The sequence below is a fragment of the Nanorana parkeri genome, unplaced genomic scaffold (genome assembly GCF_000935625.1).
Source record: "Nanorana parkeri isolate BGI_ZX_2015 unplaced genomic scaffold, ASM93562v1 scaffold580, whole genome shotgun sequence".
Lineage (NCBI taxonomy): Eukaryota > Metazoa > Chordata > Amphibia > Anura > Dicroglossidae > Nanorana > Nanorana parkeri.
In genome coordinates this window covers 770,161-787,970 of record NW_017306848.1, presented here as the reverse complement: position 1 = coordinate 787,970, position 17,810 = coordinate 770,161, and the positions used below count along the sequence as shown (strand labels likewise).

The 17,810-nt window shown below is 41.0% G+C and overlaps 1 protein-coding gene across 2 annotated transcripts in view; it reads left to right on the top strand.

Moving 5' to 3' along the window:
• MCC (mutated in colorectal cancers) overlaps positions 1-17,810 on the top strand; it is a 249,605-nt gene that overhangs the window by 112,681 nt on the left and 119,114 nt on the right. Inside the window, exon 1 of one of the 2 annotated variants that reach the window (XM_018562502.1) lies at positions 10,951-11,096. The exons of the other annotated variant lie outside the window; for it this stretch is intronic. Within the exon in view, the coding sequence (XP_018418004.1) occupies positions 11,085-11,096 (12 nt within the window). The 5' untranslated portion in view covers positions 10,951-11,084. Of the gene's footprint in view, positions 1-10,950; positions 11,097-17,810 lie in introns of those variants that run through there. 2 annotated transcript variants of the gene reach the window in all.

The following is a 17,810-nucleotide window of genomic DNA, read 5'->3' as shown; positions in this document are numbered from 1 at the left end:
AAAAACCTCAGATCAGCATAGCTTCTTCCAGGAAAATGAAATACTTCATCTGCTGGACAGCCCCCTCCAGAGCAGTATGTTTCATTCAGTTGGATAGAGGCCAGGTGCATTAAACTTCCTGTGTTTCAGTCACTTTGAGCACTTTCCAACCAAAGACTCCCCTGACCAGTGGCCTGACCTCGGCACTTCCATGATCTCCATAGATGTTTCTGAAAGCATCAGGCAGTCGCAGGATTTTAATCTAATATTACTTTTTTTTTTAACTTTTCAAATAAAGTTTGGGATTGTATTGGTTACTTAACACATAGCTGGCAGCAGAACTCTAGACAATCTTGATTTGGGGCTGCTAACACAAACAATAAAATTTTATGAATAACTGCCCAAAAAAAATTATAGACTGCTCAACATTATTAGGCACATTGCATAACATTACAGATATGTAACAGTGATATTTTGGTACTTTTACTAGTAGCATTAGGGGAACCTGTGTTCATTTTAAATACCCAATCATAAAGACTAAAATAAAAGTTTTGGATTTAGTTCTACTTTAAAGTAGTATTAAAGGAGAACTATGAGGCGAGTGCTTTTCACTCACCTCATAGTTCTAGCCGACCTGTGACAATGGGACTGTCACAGGTCGGCTCAGTAGATCGGGAAGTGAGCGAACACATACCGGCGTTCGCTCACCTCTCGATCCTGTCACAGCCCTCTGCCATGACAGGGGAGGGGCTGGATTCCCCCCTCCCCTGTCCGATCCTCCAGCGCTGACTGGCGGAACGGACGGGGGAGGGGGCGGGTACAGCTGGCTCTGCCTCTAGATAGGCAGAGGCAGCTGGGTGGATTCCGGCATAATTGTCGGATCTGCTTCAGCTGCTTTGTCTCGGTATACCGCGAGCTACAGCTCGCGGTATACTGAGCCTAGGATGACGGGAGGATGCTAGTTTGTGTCCTCCGGTTACCCTAAGGAGAACTATGGGGAAAAGCCTTAACCCCATAGTTCTCCTTTAAGCTCTCAAACATTTTTAAATAATGAATCCAGATCAAATAAATATACGCTGCTCAGCAAAGTTTTTTTTATTTCGTTCACTCACTTTGTTCACCTAAGCAGCTACAGTCATCGTGTTTCCAAGAGCTGGTTCTAAGTTTCTCAGCTCAGCGTCCTTGAATTTCCTGTCCAGTACAAGATCAAAAGGGACAGAGTAGTCTCCAACAGCTCTCTATCTAATTGGAAACAGGAGGGGTGAGAAGAAGGGGAGCAGAAGGTAGGGGAGTGTCTTGCCTTGCTGTGTCTGTGTGTGGAGACTTTTATGTTTGCCTGAAGAAGGAGCCACTTGGTTTCGAGGCGTTGCTATAAATGTGACGCTGTCCCAGTCAATAAAAGGTATTGATTTGCATCAAGTTGGAGTGCGGGTGACCATTTTATCGATTTTGTGTGTGGAGACACACACAGTTTATTTGCACATGCAAGGGTGGCTCCACCCTGCAAGTGAAAGGAGCCACCCTAAAACAGTATATCAGGGCCAGTGCGGAGGGGACCAGCTGATCAAGGAGCAGCATCCATTGTAAGCGATTTATTTAGCATTTGAAATAGCTTAAAGAAGAAATTGCTGCAAGGGTTAACTGCTTAGAGTAAACAAAAACGTTATACTGGCCTAATCCTCTGAGCTGGCTGGCTCTTAGACCGGTCCCTAGACTGCAGCGGTATAGGAATCCTCTAGTCATCACGTCCAACTACACAGTGAGTGTATAGCACGTGAGGACACTGAGACATACCATCAGAGATGGAGAGAGGGTGGAGGGAACGCAGCCGGCTAAGAGGATCCAGTGAGTATAATTTATTTTTTTAATGCAAAAATGAGCAGTTCCCCCTGGCACTGCAGGGGTAACTCCACTGCAAGGGTTAACGTTTGTGCCTGGAGTTCTAATTTAAAAACGTTTGGCTTTAATGGTGGAGACAATCTCATCTGGAGGATCCAGATTAAAAGGATTTGTGGCCTCAAGGATATACACAAGTACGTTACCTTATTTTGAGGTGGAAGGAGTTGCAAGCACTTGGAGTAGAATAAATGACTCAAAGATTTGTTGAAAATACTTATTTGCATCACATATTGAATATTCACACTTGTCCATGTGCATATCACATGGAGTGGAATTAATGAAAGTAGACGCAAGGTTTTGTTGAAAAGACTTTACAGGTGAAACTCGAATAATTAGAATATCGTGCAAAAGTAATTGCAGTAAGTGCTGCAAAAGGGGCCCAAACCAAGTACTGAGTACATATGCATGCTTGTACTTTTCAGAGGTCCGATATTGTTCTATGTACAATCCTTGTTTTATTGATTGCATGTAATAATCTATTTTTTTGAGGTTGTGGATTTGGGGTTCTTGGGGTTTTCATGAGCTGTAAGCCTAATCATCACAATTATGACAAATCACGGCTTGAATTATCTTGCTTTGCATGTAATGAGTCTATCTCATATATTAGTTTCACCTTTTAAGTTGCATTAGTGAAATAAATGAACTTTGCACGATATTCTAATTATTCGAGTTTCACCTGTATTTGGATCACATTTTTATTCTTGGCAATTGTATATGTGTGTATTACATTTATTTATTTCTCAATGAACTAATTGTTTGTCTTATTTATGCTAAGCACTACAGTGTTTCAAATAATCATTGTATTTGTTACATGATGCATAGCTGGCAGCAAATTTGGGGCTGCTCTGAATTCAGGAGCAGTGCAGCATCATTGTCCCCTCATCACAGGAAGCTGCATTAGGGGGACTACTCTGGCAGAAGCAACAGGTATTTGGGGGACAGTTCAGATGTACTTATAATTAAATAATGAAATGCAACAGCACATATTTTTTAAGGGAGGCCATAGTTCTACTTTATAGTAACATGAAATACTGACTTTAAAGTCATAATATCACTAAGGAATGTTATTTTCTAAATGCTAAAGTAACTAAACTTTTTTTTTTGGCTTGAGTGGATGTAAATGTGTGAGTAACTGCTTATAATTTGTCACCATTAAATACATTTTCCAGTCTAGTAGTGGATGTGACAGGCACATCCTCCTATATTATTCAAGGGATTTGTTTTATGTTTGTGTGCAAACGAAGGGGTTATTATTGCCCAGTTTTCTTCATCACATGTACACAGTAAATGATTGTGTTCTCTTGCGTCCTTGGCGCCACCTGGAATTGATTAATTGATTTGTTATAAAGCATCCAGTAGAAGGGAACAGAAAATCTCAATATTGCTGTCAGAGTGTCTGCAAGCATAGTTAATTTTCCAATGATTAATGGTGCCGAGCCGTGTTCATTTCGTCAAGTATCTGGGATTCAGCCTTTGTGGAATAGATGGTGTGCAGCAGAGTGGTCCATCCAATGTGTCCAGTGAGGATTTCATAGACTTGGAATAAATAATGGAATAGCTTGCCTACAGGATAGCACACTGTTATATGGTTGTCTGGTTATTATTGTGCATCTTGTTCAATGACAGAAGTGTCTGCTTTTATGGAGAACAGTCTGTCTCCTGGTTCCAACCCTAGTAGTTGCTCAGCTAGCTCTCACTGCCAACATACAGTGAGGAAAATAAATATTTGACCCCCTGCAGATTTTGTTTGCCTACTTACAAACAAATGAAAGGTCTATAAATTTTATCATAGGTGTATTTTGAATGATAGAGACAGAATATCAACCAAAAATCCTGAAAAAACACATCATACAAATGTTATAAATTGAGTTGCACTTCAGTGAGCAAAATAAGTATTTCATCCCCAAGCAAAACCTTACTTGGTGGAGAATCCCTTGTTGGCAAGCACAGAGGTAAGACGTTTGTTGTAGTTGGTCACCAGGTTTGCACACATCTCAGGAGGGAATTTGGTCCACTCTTCTTTAAATCCTTAAGGTTTCTTGGCTGTCGCTTGGCAACTCCAAGTTTCAGCTCCATCCATAAATTTTGTATAGGATAAGGTCTGGAGACTGGCTAGGCCACTCCATGACCTTAATGTGCATCTTCTTGAGCCATTGCTTTGTTGCCTTGGCGGAATGTTTGCGGTCATTGTCATGCTGATAGACCCATCCACGACCCATCTTCAGTGTTCTGGCTGAGGGAAGGAGGTTCTCATCCAAGATTTTACAATACATGACCTCGCCCATTGGCCCCTCAATGCGGCAAAGTCGGCCTGTACCTTCAGCAGAGAAACAGCCCCAAAGCATAATGTTTCCCCCTCCGTGCCTGACTGTAGGGATGGTGTTCTTAGGGTCATAGTCAGCATTTTTCTTCCTCCAAACCCAGCGAGTCAAGTTAATGCCAAATAGCTCAATTTTAATCTCATCTGACCGCAGTACTTTCTCCCAATCCTTCTCTGAATTATTTAGATGTTCATTGGCAAATTTCAGACGGGTCTGTACATGTGCCTTCTTGAGGAGGGGGACCTTGCGGGCGCTGCAGTATCTCAAGCCATGGCGGTGTATTGTGTTGCCAATGGTTTGTTTGGTGACTGCGGTCCCAACTGCCTTGAGATCATTCACAAGCTCCTCCCATGTAGTTCTGGACTGTTCCCTCACTTTTCCCATGATCATCTTTACCTTATGAGGTGAAATCTTGCATGGAGCTCCAGAACGAGGGCGATTGATGGTTAGTTTGTATTCCTTGGGAAAAGGAGGGGGTTCTCCAGTGATAGAGGCACTGGAATTGGAGGTTACTACATAGACCGAGACCAATATATGTGTATAAAAGTACAAATGTATTCAACATATATATTAAACACCATTTGATTGCTTCCCAGGGGAAGCAATCAAATGTTTGGAATCAATCAAATGTTGGTGTTTAATATATTTGTTGAATAAATATGTACTTTTATACACCTATATTGGTCTCGGTCTATGTAGTAACCTCCAATTCCAGTGCCTCTATCACTGGAGAACCCCCTCCTTTTTCTATATTCAATTGGTTACAAGACCTTGGGAACTATTTTCACTTAAAAGGGATTTTTCAGTAGATCGGATCTCCAGAAAATACTTTTTTCTTTGGTTAGTTTGTATTCCTTCCATTTGCTACTGATCGCTTCGACAGTTGTTTTCTTCTCACCAAGCTTCTTGATGATTGTCTTGTAGCCCATTCCTGGCTTGTGTAGGTCCACAATCTTGTCCCTAACGTTCTTTGACAGCTCTTTGGTCTTGCCCATGGTGAAGAGGTTTCAATGGAAGAAAGATTCTGTGGACAGGTGTCTTTTATATACATAACGAGTTGTCGTTAGGAGCACCTTCTTAAAGTGACAGGACTAATCTGTGTACCACATAGCCAGTCTGTGGGAGCTAGAAATATTGTTGGTTGGTAGGGGATCAAATACTTATTTTACTCACTGAACTGCAACTCCAATTTATAACATTTGTATCGTGTTTTTTCTGGATTTTTGGTTGATATTCTGTCTCTATCATTTAAAATACACCCATAATAAAAAATTATAGACCTTACATTTTTTTGGTGGCCAAACAAAGTGGTCAAACAAAATCTGCAGGGGATCAAATCATTATTTTCCTCACTGTAGATCGTAAAGGAGAAGACATTGTTGCTTGTAACACTTGGCTATCCTAGAATTGTGGTTTCTGTCCAATAGAAGGTTTCTAATCATACCAGTGCAGATAGGATCAAATAAAGCCATGTTGGTTTCAGGAGTTAGCGTAACAATAATCCAAAGCTAAAGGTTTTAGATACAGGGGAAAATAGAATTTCAGCTTTTTTGTAGCTTTTAATAGAGCAGGGGTATGCAACCTCGGCACTCCAGCTGTGTTGAAACTACAAATTCTATACTGCCTCTGGGAGTCATAGCTGTGGCTGTCAACATTTTTGCAATGCCTCATGGACTTGCAGTTCCACAACAACTGGAGTGCTGAGGTTGCCTACCTCTGGGATAAGGTATGGAAGGGTTAAAAACCTGTTGGGTTTTTATAGCTGTTTGTCCCCACTAGGGAAGATTCATCCTCTATTTTTGTCTTGGAAACCATTGACATTGGGACCGAAAGTGATCAGAAATCCAAAATGTTAAGGTTGTCATAGGAACAGGAGCTGAAGGGAGATCTTCTAATTGAGACACCTGTTACCCTGACAGCTGCCTAAGAGGGTATTTACCCAGCTTTGGAGAGAATTTCATGCACTTCCTGTTATGTTTCTGTGTCAGACGGTAAAGGGCGGCGATCTCACCATGGGACAAAGGAGAAAAAAAAAAGGGATTTTAACCCTTCACTCTATTTAAAACAAAAATGGTGGGATGCGCAAATGGCCTACAAGTTTTGCACTTACTTGAATCAACATATTTTGCACTTGCTCAGTTTTGAACCTACTGGGGCCTCTTGTCTGCACAATCAAGTTAATGCAAAAGGTGAACTTGGCTTTTAAAATGAGCTTAAAGGCCATCAGTTTTTCCCTGAAAGCACATAGCTTTCTCGTAGCAGCATTTGAAGTGCATCCTGTAAAATCATTATTGCTTTTTTGGCCTTGTTGGGGAGATCAACTCTGTTTGTTTTGTCTTGGTAACAACCACTCTCACACAAGTGAATTGAGGAGACATCAAAACATTTGGGTTATCACCAGAGCAGGAATAGAGGTAATCTCTTCCAATTGGGGACACTTGTCAGTGCTAACTGTCTAAGAAGTGATTTCTCACACTTTGCAGAGATTTCTTCTTGCTTATTGCCACATCTTTGAGTTCTTGAACGTTCCTGGAATGCACTGCCCATGTGTTTTCTTATATGGGCTGTGAACTGTCTGATCAGTTAGCACTGTGGCTGCATGGAGTTTGAATGCTAATGAAAGCCTTTATTGATTGAGAATAAATATATACCATGCTGGATTAAAGATACCTGACAGTCACATTTAGCTGTAGGGCCCCATTCCACCCCACCCCTATGTTTTTTGTTTTGTTTGGATTTCTGAGAACCTCCTGTTGAGGAAGCAGGTGTGATTTTTCCCAAACACACCCACTTTAGACTCCTTGCCATCTCTCTTAAAAAAAATAAAAAATGTCCTCGCTATACAGGATGTTGAGAGGGAGGAAGTCATGCCGTACAAGTTTCAGGACGTACCCTCCCAATGACTCCGTGAGGTGTTCTCTACATTCTAGTAGAAGTATAATACATAAGACCCAGATTAAGTTCATTCAACTTAATCTGATTTTGGAACAGCTTCAGTGTTTGCTGGATAGCATGAGTACCTCACTGATTAGTGTCACTTGTACATATGCCCATTAAAGAGCAATTCTAGGCAACCAGTGTGCACAGGCGATTTAGCTGTGTATTTAATGAAAAAACACAGCCATGCAGTTTCTTGTGTATGTAACTGCTAAGAGTTTGAAAGTATTTTTTTTATAAAGGTTTTGCAAATGTGTATGGTCGTTTTTGTAAAAGGGGCACTCCACTGATTTGTCATTAACAGTGATACGGTTCAGAGACCTTCCATAGAACACTCAGCGTTGGGCATACTTTGGCATGTATTTCAGTTCCATGGGGTCCAAAACCTGCCATGTTCTCCCAAGAAGAGGAACATCTTTCTTCGGTACTCTGATCATAAGGGTTTTGACTCCTTTCCCAGAGAAACCACTAGTAGTCACCATTATCCCTGGCCGACTTCCCGCTGACTCCTCGTACCTCATTCACTCCCACCACCCAGGTCCTTAAAGTGTTATTAAACCCTAAAATTGTAAAAGCAATACAGCAGCTTACCTCGGAAATTACCTTGTGTGCTGATGCTTCTTCAAAATCTTGGCTTTCTTCTTAGTAGAGACAGTCCATAAATCGCTTATCCATATCCCCAGTTTTCAAGTAGCTCCATTGCTTTCCAGGGTGCATGGAGCCACCCTTACGTGCGTGCTTCGGGAGAGATAGAATCCTATTACGCTAGGTGACGAGTCCTGAAATGGATGGTGTCAATTTTCTGAAAAGGCTGTGATCTAAATATGAACAAAGAAAAGTGGATGAACTTTTTTTAATGACCATGCTAGTATAAGGTCTCTGTCGGAGAAGGTATTTTAGAGAAATGTTGAGACTGTTATTGCATTCATTGTGTTCTGCAAGGCCTTAAATTGCTTGATTATACTACAAATTGCTATTAATCGGGTCCTCTTATTGAAATCATTGAGCTAAAAAAAAAAAAAAAATCAGATTGTGCTAAAGGCAACTAATTTGAATTATAATTGTGCTGCCATCCTGCAGTTGATCGTTTTCAGCCTGTCATGTGTTTCAATGTGAGTGTATTGCACAACAAAAAATTGCCCCTCTGCTTCTAGCCTCAGGGCCCATACACATCACATCCAGATCATACCAGACCAGATTGTTTCCGGACCCAAAATGCATCCTAATGTATCCCTATGCTATTTCTGGCCTCTGTTCACACCAGCGCAGTCCGTTCCAGACCAGAAACATACTGCTAGTCTCATTGTGTCTGGTCTGGAATGCACTGGAACTGTGGGCAGGCTCACACCATTTTCCAGACCAGATCTGGTCTGGGAAATGGTGTGAACCTGCCCTAAGATCACAGATAAAACAACAACACAGGTGTTTGGAAATTAATGTAGCTGTACATATATATACACTGTATAAGCATGCCTGAGTTCACCCAAGCCGAGCTCAAAAATCAGGCCTTCCACCTGTTTCAGTTCCACCACAGGTTCTCTATAATGTTTCCTTATTTTAATCAGGAATGCTCATGCCGGGAGTTGATAAACACCAAGGAACAGTGTATGGAGCCAAATTCCCTGCTTGCATGTATGTGGGTGCCTTGCAAGCCTTGGAGGAGTGAGGCCAGTTCAGCAGTTGTTGGAATGGAGTAGATCCAGTAGAATCTATGAGTTGGTATCATAGACTCAACATTATTACTAGAAGGATATCAGCCAGCTAAAAATCTGTTCTTTAACTTTAAAGCTTCTATTATAGCACAATACATCTACTGTAGGTCTGAGGACTAGAAAGTAGCAGCATTTTATAGAAAATGCCTCAATGTTTTGCTCACTGCTTCTTACAGCCTCATCTGTTCGTAAAAGCCTCTTTCCCTGTATGTCACATAGTTTGGTGTTAAGGAAGAAGGAAGTAAATCGGGAAATGCCACAAATACTCTTTTATCCGGAGTTATGGAGCTTTCTCCTTGACCCGGCTCTGGCTTGTATATTGTGCTGCAAGTGACATCAGAAAGGAAAGATTTAGAGGGAATGTGTGTATGGGTTTTATAGTATTTACATCTCTTTTACAAGTAAAGAGCTATTAATAACCGGTATTACGATTTATAAAGTAAAAGCCCTGCCTCAGGCCAGGGATCGCAAGGCTTCTGCTATTACTGTTGTTAACTAGAAATTCAGCTTTTGTTTGTCCCTCTGATCCTTGTTTCACTTTGTCATTAGGGGCTTGGACTTACTAGATTTTGGGGCCTCACTCGCCTGCTATGCTGTAATAATTTGAATCATTAGGCAAAATGATGAGGAGCAGGTAGGTGATGGCTCCAGAGGAAAGTCAAGCCAGTGAGTAATGGCTTTGAGGGGGAATTCAAGTTCTGATAACAAAGTGAAGCAAGGATCAGAGGGATGCACAGAGGAGACTTTCCTGGCTAACAAAGGTATTGGACATCTCTCATGGAGGGTGATTTATAAACCCTACGCATAGCAAACAGCTAGCACATTATGGCCGCTAGGTGGAGCCATGGAGCATAGGAATATGTTGGCAGCAGTTCACAGACTGGTCGCATGTAATGACACATGCTGCATTTACTTGTGCACGACAGCGCTTGAACGCAAACAGTTTGTGTCGAGGTGCAGTCGTCCGCAGGTAAGCACAGCATGTGCAATTACATGTAAATGGCCTATAAACAGCTGTGGGCGGTCGCAGCTGTTATTGTATTGTGCCTCCCATCCGCAGCAGATTGCATGAGTGTTACTGAGTGTTCTCAAGTGTGATTGGGGCCTTACGCAGAAAGGCTAATCTGTGTTAAACTAGAATATATTTCAATACTGGCAAGAGTGGGAGGCAGCTGGGGGACTGAACTGTATGTGATGGATTTTAATATATATTGATCGGAAGCCGATTAATCGATTATTGAAAAAGTTGACAACTTTTTCAATAATCGATTATAATCGATTATGTTGATTAGTTGTTGCAGCCAATCGGCATCCTCATTTTCAAACCCTTATTGAACAAACTGAACAGAGAAGCTGATTGGTTGCCATAGGTAACTGCTCCAGATTCTTCTGCTCCAGTTTAATTAAATTCCCCCCTATGTGTCCAAGTGCTTTCGCCCAAAGGTAAATGCAGCATGTGCGATTGCATGTGAACAGCCTGCAAACAGCTGCGGGAAGTGGCAGCTGTCATTGTATTGTAGAGCGCCCCTCTGCCTGCATCAGATCACATGAGTTTTAATTGGTGAGACTCCTGCAATCAGCCCCATTATCAAGCGTGAATGAGAACTTGGTGTATTCACCAATATGGAGGCCAAGGGCTGCTTTTTAATGATCGTTAATTAACAGAATGCCTAAGCAAACTGTAAACACTTGGAATATATTGTGCCGTGCATTTATACAGGCTTGTAAAGTTACTCACAGGTCCACTTAAATCAAGACTTTCAATCTTCAGATTGGATTAAAGCATGTGGTTGTCCGAAGTGTTTACAATTTGCTTATGTATTCTGTTCCCTCAATCAGCTGTCACCTTTTTATAAGGGGTAGAAACATGCCTACGAGTCAGATCAAGTCATTTTCCCACAGCAGATCAGCATCATGTGGCGTAGTACTGACTGACAGCGTACATTGCTCATTATGCCGAGCTGTCTTATATGAGGTTATGCTGGAGTTACAAAGATGTTGGGTGGGACTACTCAGATTTCCTTTTAGGAAGTTGGCTGAAGGGGTGGATCAGTGTTTAAATTAGAATGCTTCCTGAAGAATTTCTCAGACTCCAGTGTGTACTGAGGGAGCCAGCTGAACGAGATCTGTTCAATTACGTGCTATTTTTATTGAGATGTGCATGGTATTGGAGTGTCTGGAAGTTACCTGATACTTCTACAGAAATTGACAGGCTCAAGGAAGCATTCAGACCTACATGAAGCCCAAGGTAATTGTAAGACTATACTGAAATGTAAGATGGTTGCTATTGCTCTCATTATTGGAGATCTTTAGTTTCTGACGTGTCACAAGTTTGGATGCGTATGGCTTTTAGTAGTGCTAACTAGTACGGCGATTAAAAGGGACTTCACAAGTAATTCAGCCTTATAAGGGACAGAGGCAGGTATATACACGCTACTGCAGTTCCTGTGCTGGTTCTGAAATCATTTTGTGAGTATGCACACTTAAACATGTATTGCATTTTCTTCTCTTTATGCCTTTTATCCCCGAGTGCAAACAAGTGTGCATGCAAATGATAGAACTGGATAGAAATAGTGTTTATTGCACACAAAGACCTGCAGATGTAGGTGTGACTAGTTCAGGATACAGAATGATGGGTTGGTATGGGAAACCACCATATTTCTCCTTTCCACCAGTCATCATGGTGAGACCCATGGGCTGTCAAATATCTTCCCCTTAGATTGATAGTGGACCACCTTCGTGTATATGTCATAAAATGATAATGGAGTGCGGTCAGTTTTGGGAACAGTTTGTTCTACCCTTTTAAATTCTGCATGTTGTTTTGCAGAGGAGTGGTTCAGACGATCTCTCAGACTTATAATTGGTATTATGGAGTTAATCACACCGAGATTTCCTCCCTTTTACTGCATTGCGCTCAAAGTTAATCTTCATCTATCATGTTTTTTTCTGAGTTTTAACTGCAGACATTATTGATCATGCTTCAAGTTATTGTACTTAGTCCATTTAATTGGAGTATTTTTATAGAAATGCTTCAGGTTTGTTAATGTCCACACTAAAGTGAAGCCTTGATATAAAAAGCAAGAGATGTACAAAAAATATTTTCTTTTGCACTTAAGATAAATTTGTTATTGTGGGGGACAGCTAGCTGGCAGGGTAGTCGCATTCAACTGGACTTGTACTTTTATATTGAAGATGTTTCACCATCTTGGCTTCCTCGATCAACATCAACCTTGACTCATTTAATTAAAGCACGGTAATTGGAATTAGGTGATCCCTTGTTTAGCATAATTTACTCTGTCTTAAGATCTTTGCAGCCTGGGAGCAGGCGATGAGAAAGGTCACCTGAAGTCTGACCTGGCCTCATGGTGATGACTTTCCTTTTGTATAATTGTACCATCCAGCAGATCTCTGTGGGCACACACCTTACAACCATCGCAAGACTTTTGTCTTGCGATGGTTGTAAGGTAATTAAAAAAACGTACTATCTGCCCATCTTGGACAGACAGATCGTACTTCCGATGACCGCAATGCCGAACGGGCAGTGTGCGCTTGCGCACACCGGTGCGTCCGGCTTTTATCTTACGAACATGCTACACACCCACCGAAAATCGTACGATTCTCGGCGGGTTTTCGAACATGTTCGTAAGATAAGTCGTGCGACCGTACAGTAGTAGAGGTCGCACGGATTCTAGACACCTTACGATAATCGTACGATCGCGGGATTTCCCGCGATTATCGTACGATTATCGTAAGGTGTGTGGGAGCCTTGTAAGGAGAAAGTTAACAACTACATGGCTCTCTCTGTGTTTTCAGAAGGCAGCGGTGAGTTACAGTGACTCCTACGCCTCCGAAAAGCTTGGAGCAGGGTTCGTTTTTATCTTTTTTTCCAGTAGCTTTATTTTGAAAGAGCCTATGCAGGTGATTTGACTTTACTTTCAAAAGAGCTGACCTTCCATTTTCGGGTTCAGATTCTTTCAACAAGACCAAATGTGTTTGACTGAGTGCTTGTGCTGTACAGTAGGTATCTGCTTGATGGAACCAAATCCTGACCACAAACTCTACAACTGTGTTTATATAATGCCTAAAGTATGCACAGCCTATATATTGGCACAGAGCATATCTCAGAATTCTGTGTCTGTGGGCTTTTGTTTGTGTCGGAACCGCTTTTGTCCCCCGTACAAATCTATAGGAATACAAAAGCAGTTAGAACAAGCACAGACTCTAAGGCACAAAACATGCTATACCCGGTATGTGTTCGATCTACTGAGCCGATCTGTGACAGTTTCATTGTCACAGGTCGGCTAGAACTATGAGGTGAGTGAAAAGAACTCCCCTCATAGTTCTCCTTTAAGGCAAGTCCTTACACTAGCATTGGGGAGGTGGAAAAACAAATTGCCTTTGTCACTTTAAATTCATCGTAGCATTACGGCTTGGTTCACACTGAGTATATTGTTGCAGTTTATTCAGCGCGACAAGAAGCTTCATCAAAAACATCTCATTCATTCTTATTGCCCCTTGCACACGAGTGTTTTGTCAAAATAAGCAAAACGCCTGTCGCTGGGAAGAAGTGCATGAGCTTCTTTGGGGCAGATCTCCACTCATTTTGGCCACATAGACTCAATAGGAAACACTTGAAAACAGATGCTGCAATTAGTTTTGCGTGTGTTTTTGTCCTTTTACTTGAATGTGTCACAAGCGTAAAATTGCGTGTATTTAATGTATGCGGGTAACAATGCACGAAAATGTGCAGCAAAAATGTGCTTTTTATAATAAAAAAAAAAGCTGTCTCCTAGGTGTGAATCCGGTGTGAAACCCAGGCATTTTTCTTAGTGCTGTGTAGACTTGACCCCCCCCGTGTATGTTTATTAGGACAGAAGTGTTCCCTTGCTGGATGTTTACTGTTTCATAACACAGGGAGCAATCTGTATAATTACATGCATTTCTCCAAACTTTATGTGCCATTTACCGTCACATAATTTAGGAGCGGTGCATTTGGTATCTACAATTTACAGCCCTATAAATGTAGCGTTATTGAATTTATCCACTTTTGCCGAGTGCTTTCTTTGACTTAATCACATAGATCATTTACAGTACGTGATGGTGAAATCTTGTGTACCGGGTTGTCCTATTAAACATGTTTTTTCAGGAAATACTCTTGTGGGGAGTGAAAACACTTCAAGGATCCAGCACCTTCCTGGAACCTTTCATTAAATTAGAGGCATATTCGGTGTCCGTTTTTGGCTCTGTTTTTGATAGAACAAATTATCCCAAAATATATAACACACACGCACGGCAATTTACACAGGAGTCAGTTAACCTACAAAACTTGTCTTTGGAGTGTGGAAGAACACCCCACACAAGCACAGGGAAAATGCAAACTCCATGTGTGTAGTGTCCTCACTATGATTTGAATAGAGAACCCCACAGTGGCAAGTCAGAAGTACTAACCACTAAGCCACTCAAACAAAAACAAATTATGGGGGAGGGTAGTCTTTTTGGGGAGGAGGGGCACAGAATTTAGAGGTGAACTTTATTGGGAGCCAAGCTGTCTGTATCTACTGCCACCATTGAAGTGATATTAATGTCAAAAGGTTTTTAAGCCATTTCAAATGCTAAATAAATCGCATACAATAAATTATGCTCTTTGATGTTTCAAAGTGTTAGATTCCTGCAGAATCAGCAGGGGCCCTGAGCACTGGTCCTGATATCCTGTTATAGAGTGGCTCCTTTCCCTTGCAGGGTCCTATGAAGCCACGCTTGTGTGTGCTAGTTAGAGTGTATCTCCACAGACACAGCAAGGCAAGCCTCTCTCCTGCTCCCCGCTGCTCCCTTTTCCCTCCTTTAAGCTAGTAGATGGAAGGCTGCTGGGGACTTGTCATCTAATACTGGAGTGTTTGGAAACATGTTGACTGTAAGGCCCCATTCACACTGAGCGTATCGCAAATCGTGTGTTTGTCACTTTGCGCGGTTTGTGGGGCGATATCGCGCAAATGGTTGCATTCAGCAAAGTAGAATTGCGCCGAAATCCGCTCCAAAAAGGGTCCTGTTGTAGCGGCAGCGACGAACAGAGCCCCATTGCCATGCATTGGAGAGCGATATCGCGCGATAAAACGATCAGTGTGAATGGGGCCTAAGTGTTTGGGTACAAATGTAAAGAAATGCTTTGCTGGACAGTGTTATCCCCCCCCCCCCCCCTTTTCTTTTAAAAGACAAAATGAAGACTCCTATATTTGCTACACGTTGCAATGCCTCTTCTGTGCAGTTGCTGACGCCAATTATTATTCATCTTGCCTTTACAAATATTGTTAAAGACAAATCTTCTACACGAGTTGCTTTGGCATGAACCTGTTTTACAAGTAGCAGCCCAATTTCCTGAAAGACCAACAAGCTGGATAACTGAACTTGTAAGTAAAATGTGTGCAGTTAACACCCTCGTAGTCATACTTGGGGAATTTAATAATCACAAAAGTTGTGACAAGTTGCAGCTCATGATAAATGCAGTGTATATTGCACGTTACAGCTGTTTTTATTAGGAAGAATTTACTTTTTCATTAGACATTGTGGGGTTGATTTACTAAAGGCAAACACGCTGTTTCATTGACGTATAATTTTACACTTTTCATTTCACTATATTGTACACCACACTTTTTTTTTTCTTTTTTACTTCCACCGCTCCAAGCTTGCTGCAATCTCAATACAAACTAGAAGTCCCATCACTGGAGCCATTTTTTAAAATGTATTTTTTATCCGATTAACCGATTAATCGAACTTAATAATCGGCTAACTAATCGATTTTGAAAATAATCGTTAGCTGCAGCTCTAACGCTGTTCATTTTGAACGGGAATACTCACTTTGTGGGAATGTTTCCTCTTTATTTAGTGAATGAGGTGAACCTCTGCTGATTTGAATTACCCAACCATGTGCAAGAAAAAAAGTGTTTTTTTTTAATATATATTGCTTGCACATAATTGGATATTCTCTGCCAAGTGAAAGAACCACATTCACCAAGCTAAGAGGAATTTCCCCTGCAAAGTGCAACTTCCTTGGTAAAGTAAACAGCCTATTTGCCTTTAGTAAATCAACCCCTGTATGTCAGTCAAATCCAACAGCGAGTGAATGCTAAAAATAAAAGTGCTTTCTCTTTTACGATATTCTGGAAAAGTACTGTCCATGTAGTCGGTGTTCTGGTCCACAAATGCTATATAATATAATAATAAAATGGATGGGATATTCACTGTAAGATCCTGCAAAGCTGGCATTTAACAGAAGTCCCTTTTTAATTCTGAGAATGCTGTTTGTTCTAATACAGACATGTAATGATCATAATAGGCAGTTAAAAACCTGGCTTGAGTTGATTTATGGGCACCTAAATGCTGAAGCCTAGGCTCCCACTCATAGTCTATGTAAAGCAAAAACTTTTTTGGGTTTTGGAAAAAGTAGGAAATGGGCAAGACCCCTGTGAAGTTGTAGTCGTTTTTTTTTTTTTGTCTGTCAAGGAGATTTCTCTTCACTTTTTTCATTCTCATGACACAGCAGGAAGTAAGCGGAGATCTATCCAAAATGAGGGGATTTCCCCTTTTAGTCATTTGTGACCAGAACAGGTTTAGCCATTGGACGATTACTCTCGCCTCCTGTTCTGTGAAAACTTATAAATAGACTTAAATCAATTTTTGGGGGGATTTTCTGTTCCAATATTAAAAAAGACACTCTCTTTGTTTTACACATGTGACCATATTCTAGCAACAATTGTTCCTCACTCAATTTGCCATTGTAATTCGTATGGGTCTGGGCTGGTTTGTCAGTGCATTGTTATTCTTCCTGTGTACTTCTCTTCTTTTATGCCTTTCCTCAAGTTTTCTAAAATACATAAACAAGGGATGGCCACACATTCCATTTAACTGTAAGGCCTCATTCACACACAACGCAAGAGCAAAATGGTATAATGCGTATATATGCACATGCATGCACTAAATGCAATCCCAGAATGCATCATTCATAATAGAAATCTTAATGAACTGTACGTGCGTATACGCATAATATCTGTAATGCTCATTATTATTATTTATTTATTTATTTTTAAATTAGAGATGCTTAATATGAATTTTGGATGCAGCATGTTGATGAATGAGCCCTTAACATTTGCTGAGAGTGGTGGAATGTAGTAACACATGGCAACCAGAAGCAAAGCTTTCATTGGCATTGGCAAACTGCTGAAAAGCTGATGTCTGATTTTGGTTATGGCACAAGTAAGCCCTTTAATTTCGGTAATTTTTCCTTAATATAGTAAAAAAATAAAACCCCCAGTGGTGAATAAATACCACCAAAAGAAAGCTCTATCTGTCCCCAAAAAAGGGTATAAAATTCATTTCAGTACAGCGCTGCATGACGGAATAAATGTCAGTCAAAGTACCGCAGCGCTGAATACTGAAAAATGGCCTGGATGGGAAGGGGGTTTAACACCGCGGATGTCAACTGGTTAATGCAATTTATAATTGAACTGGCTACAGTTATAAGTTCATATATCTATTATAGAGAACTGAAGCAGTGAAGGTTTGGCTTGACTGGTAGTTCAGTAGATGGCTAAGTGACATAGGAAGCACATTTTTCTGTCCCTGGTTGACCTGTGCTCCAGTCACCATATGGTGGAAGAAAGACTGAGCTTAAAATAGTTATAATTGATCCCTTTGCTAAATGAACTGTCTCTATATACACATGATGGGAACAAATAGAGCATGCTGAGCCCTTCTGTACAGTGGTACACCTAATCATTTCATGGATACAGCAACTAAGATCCCACACTTTTCTTCTCCAGCATCAATGTATTCATTTGACTACAGTAAAAGCATTATAAAGTAATCCTTCAATCTAGCTGATCCCCATCTGGCCTCAGTTTATCATGATAAAGGGATTACATATTAAAAATGTTTTGTGGCTTTTGCTTATGAAGAAAGATTTATGCAA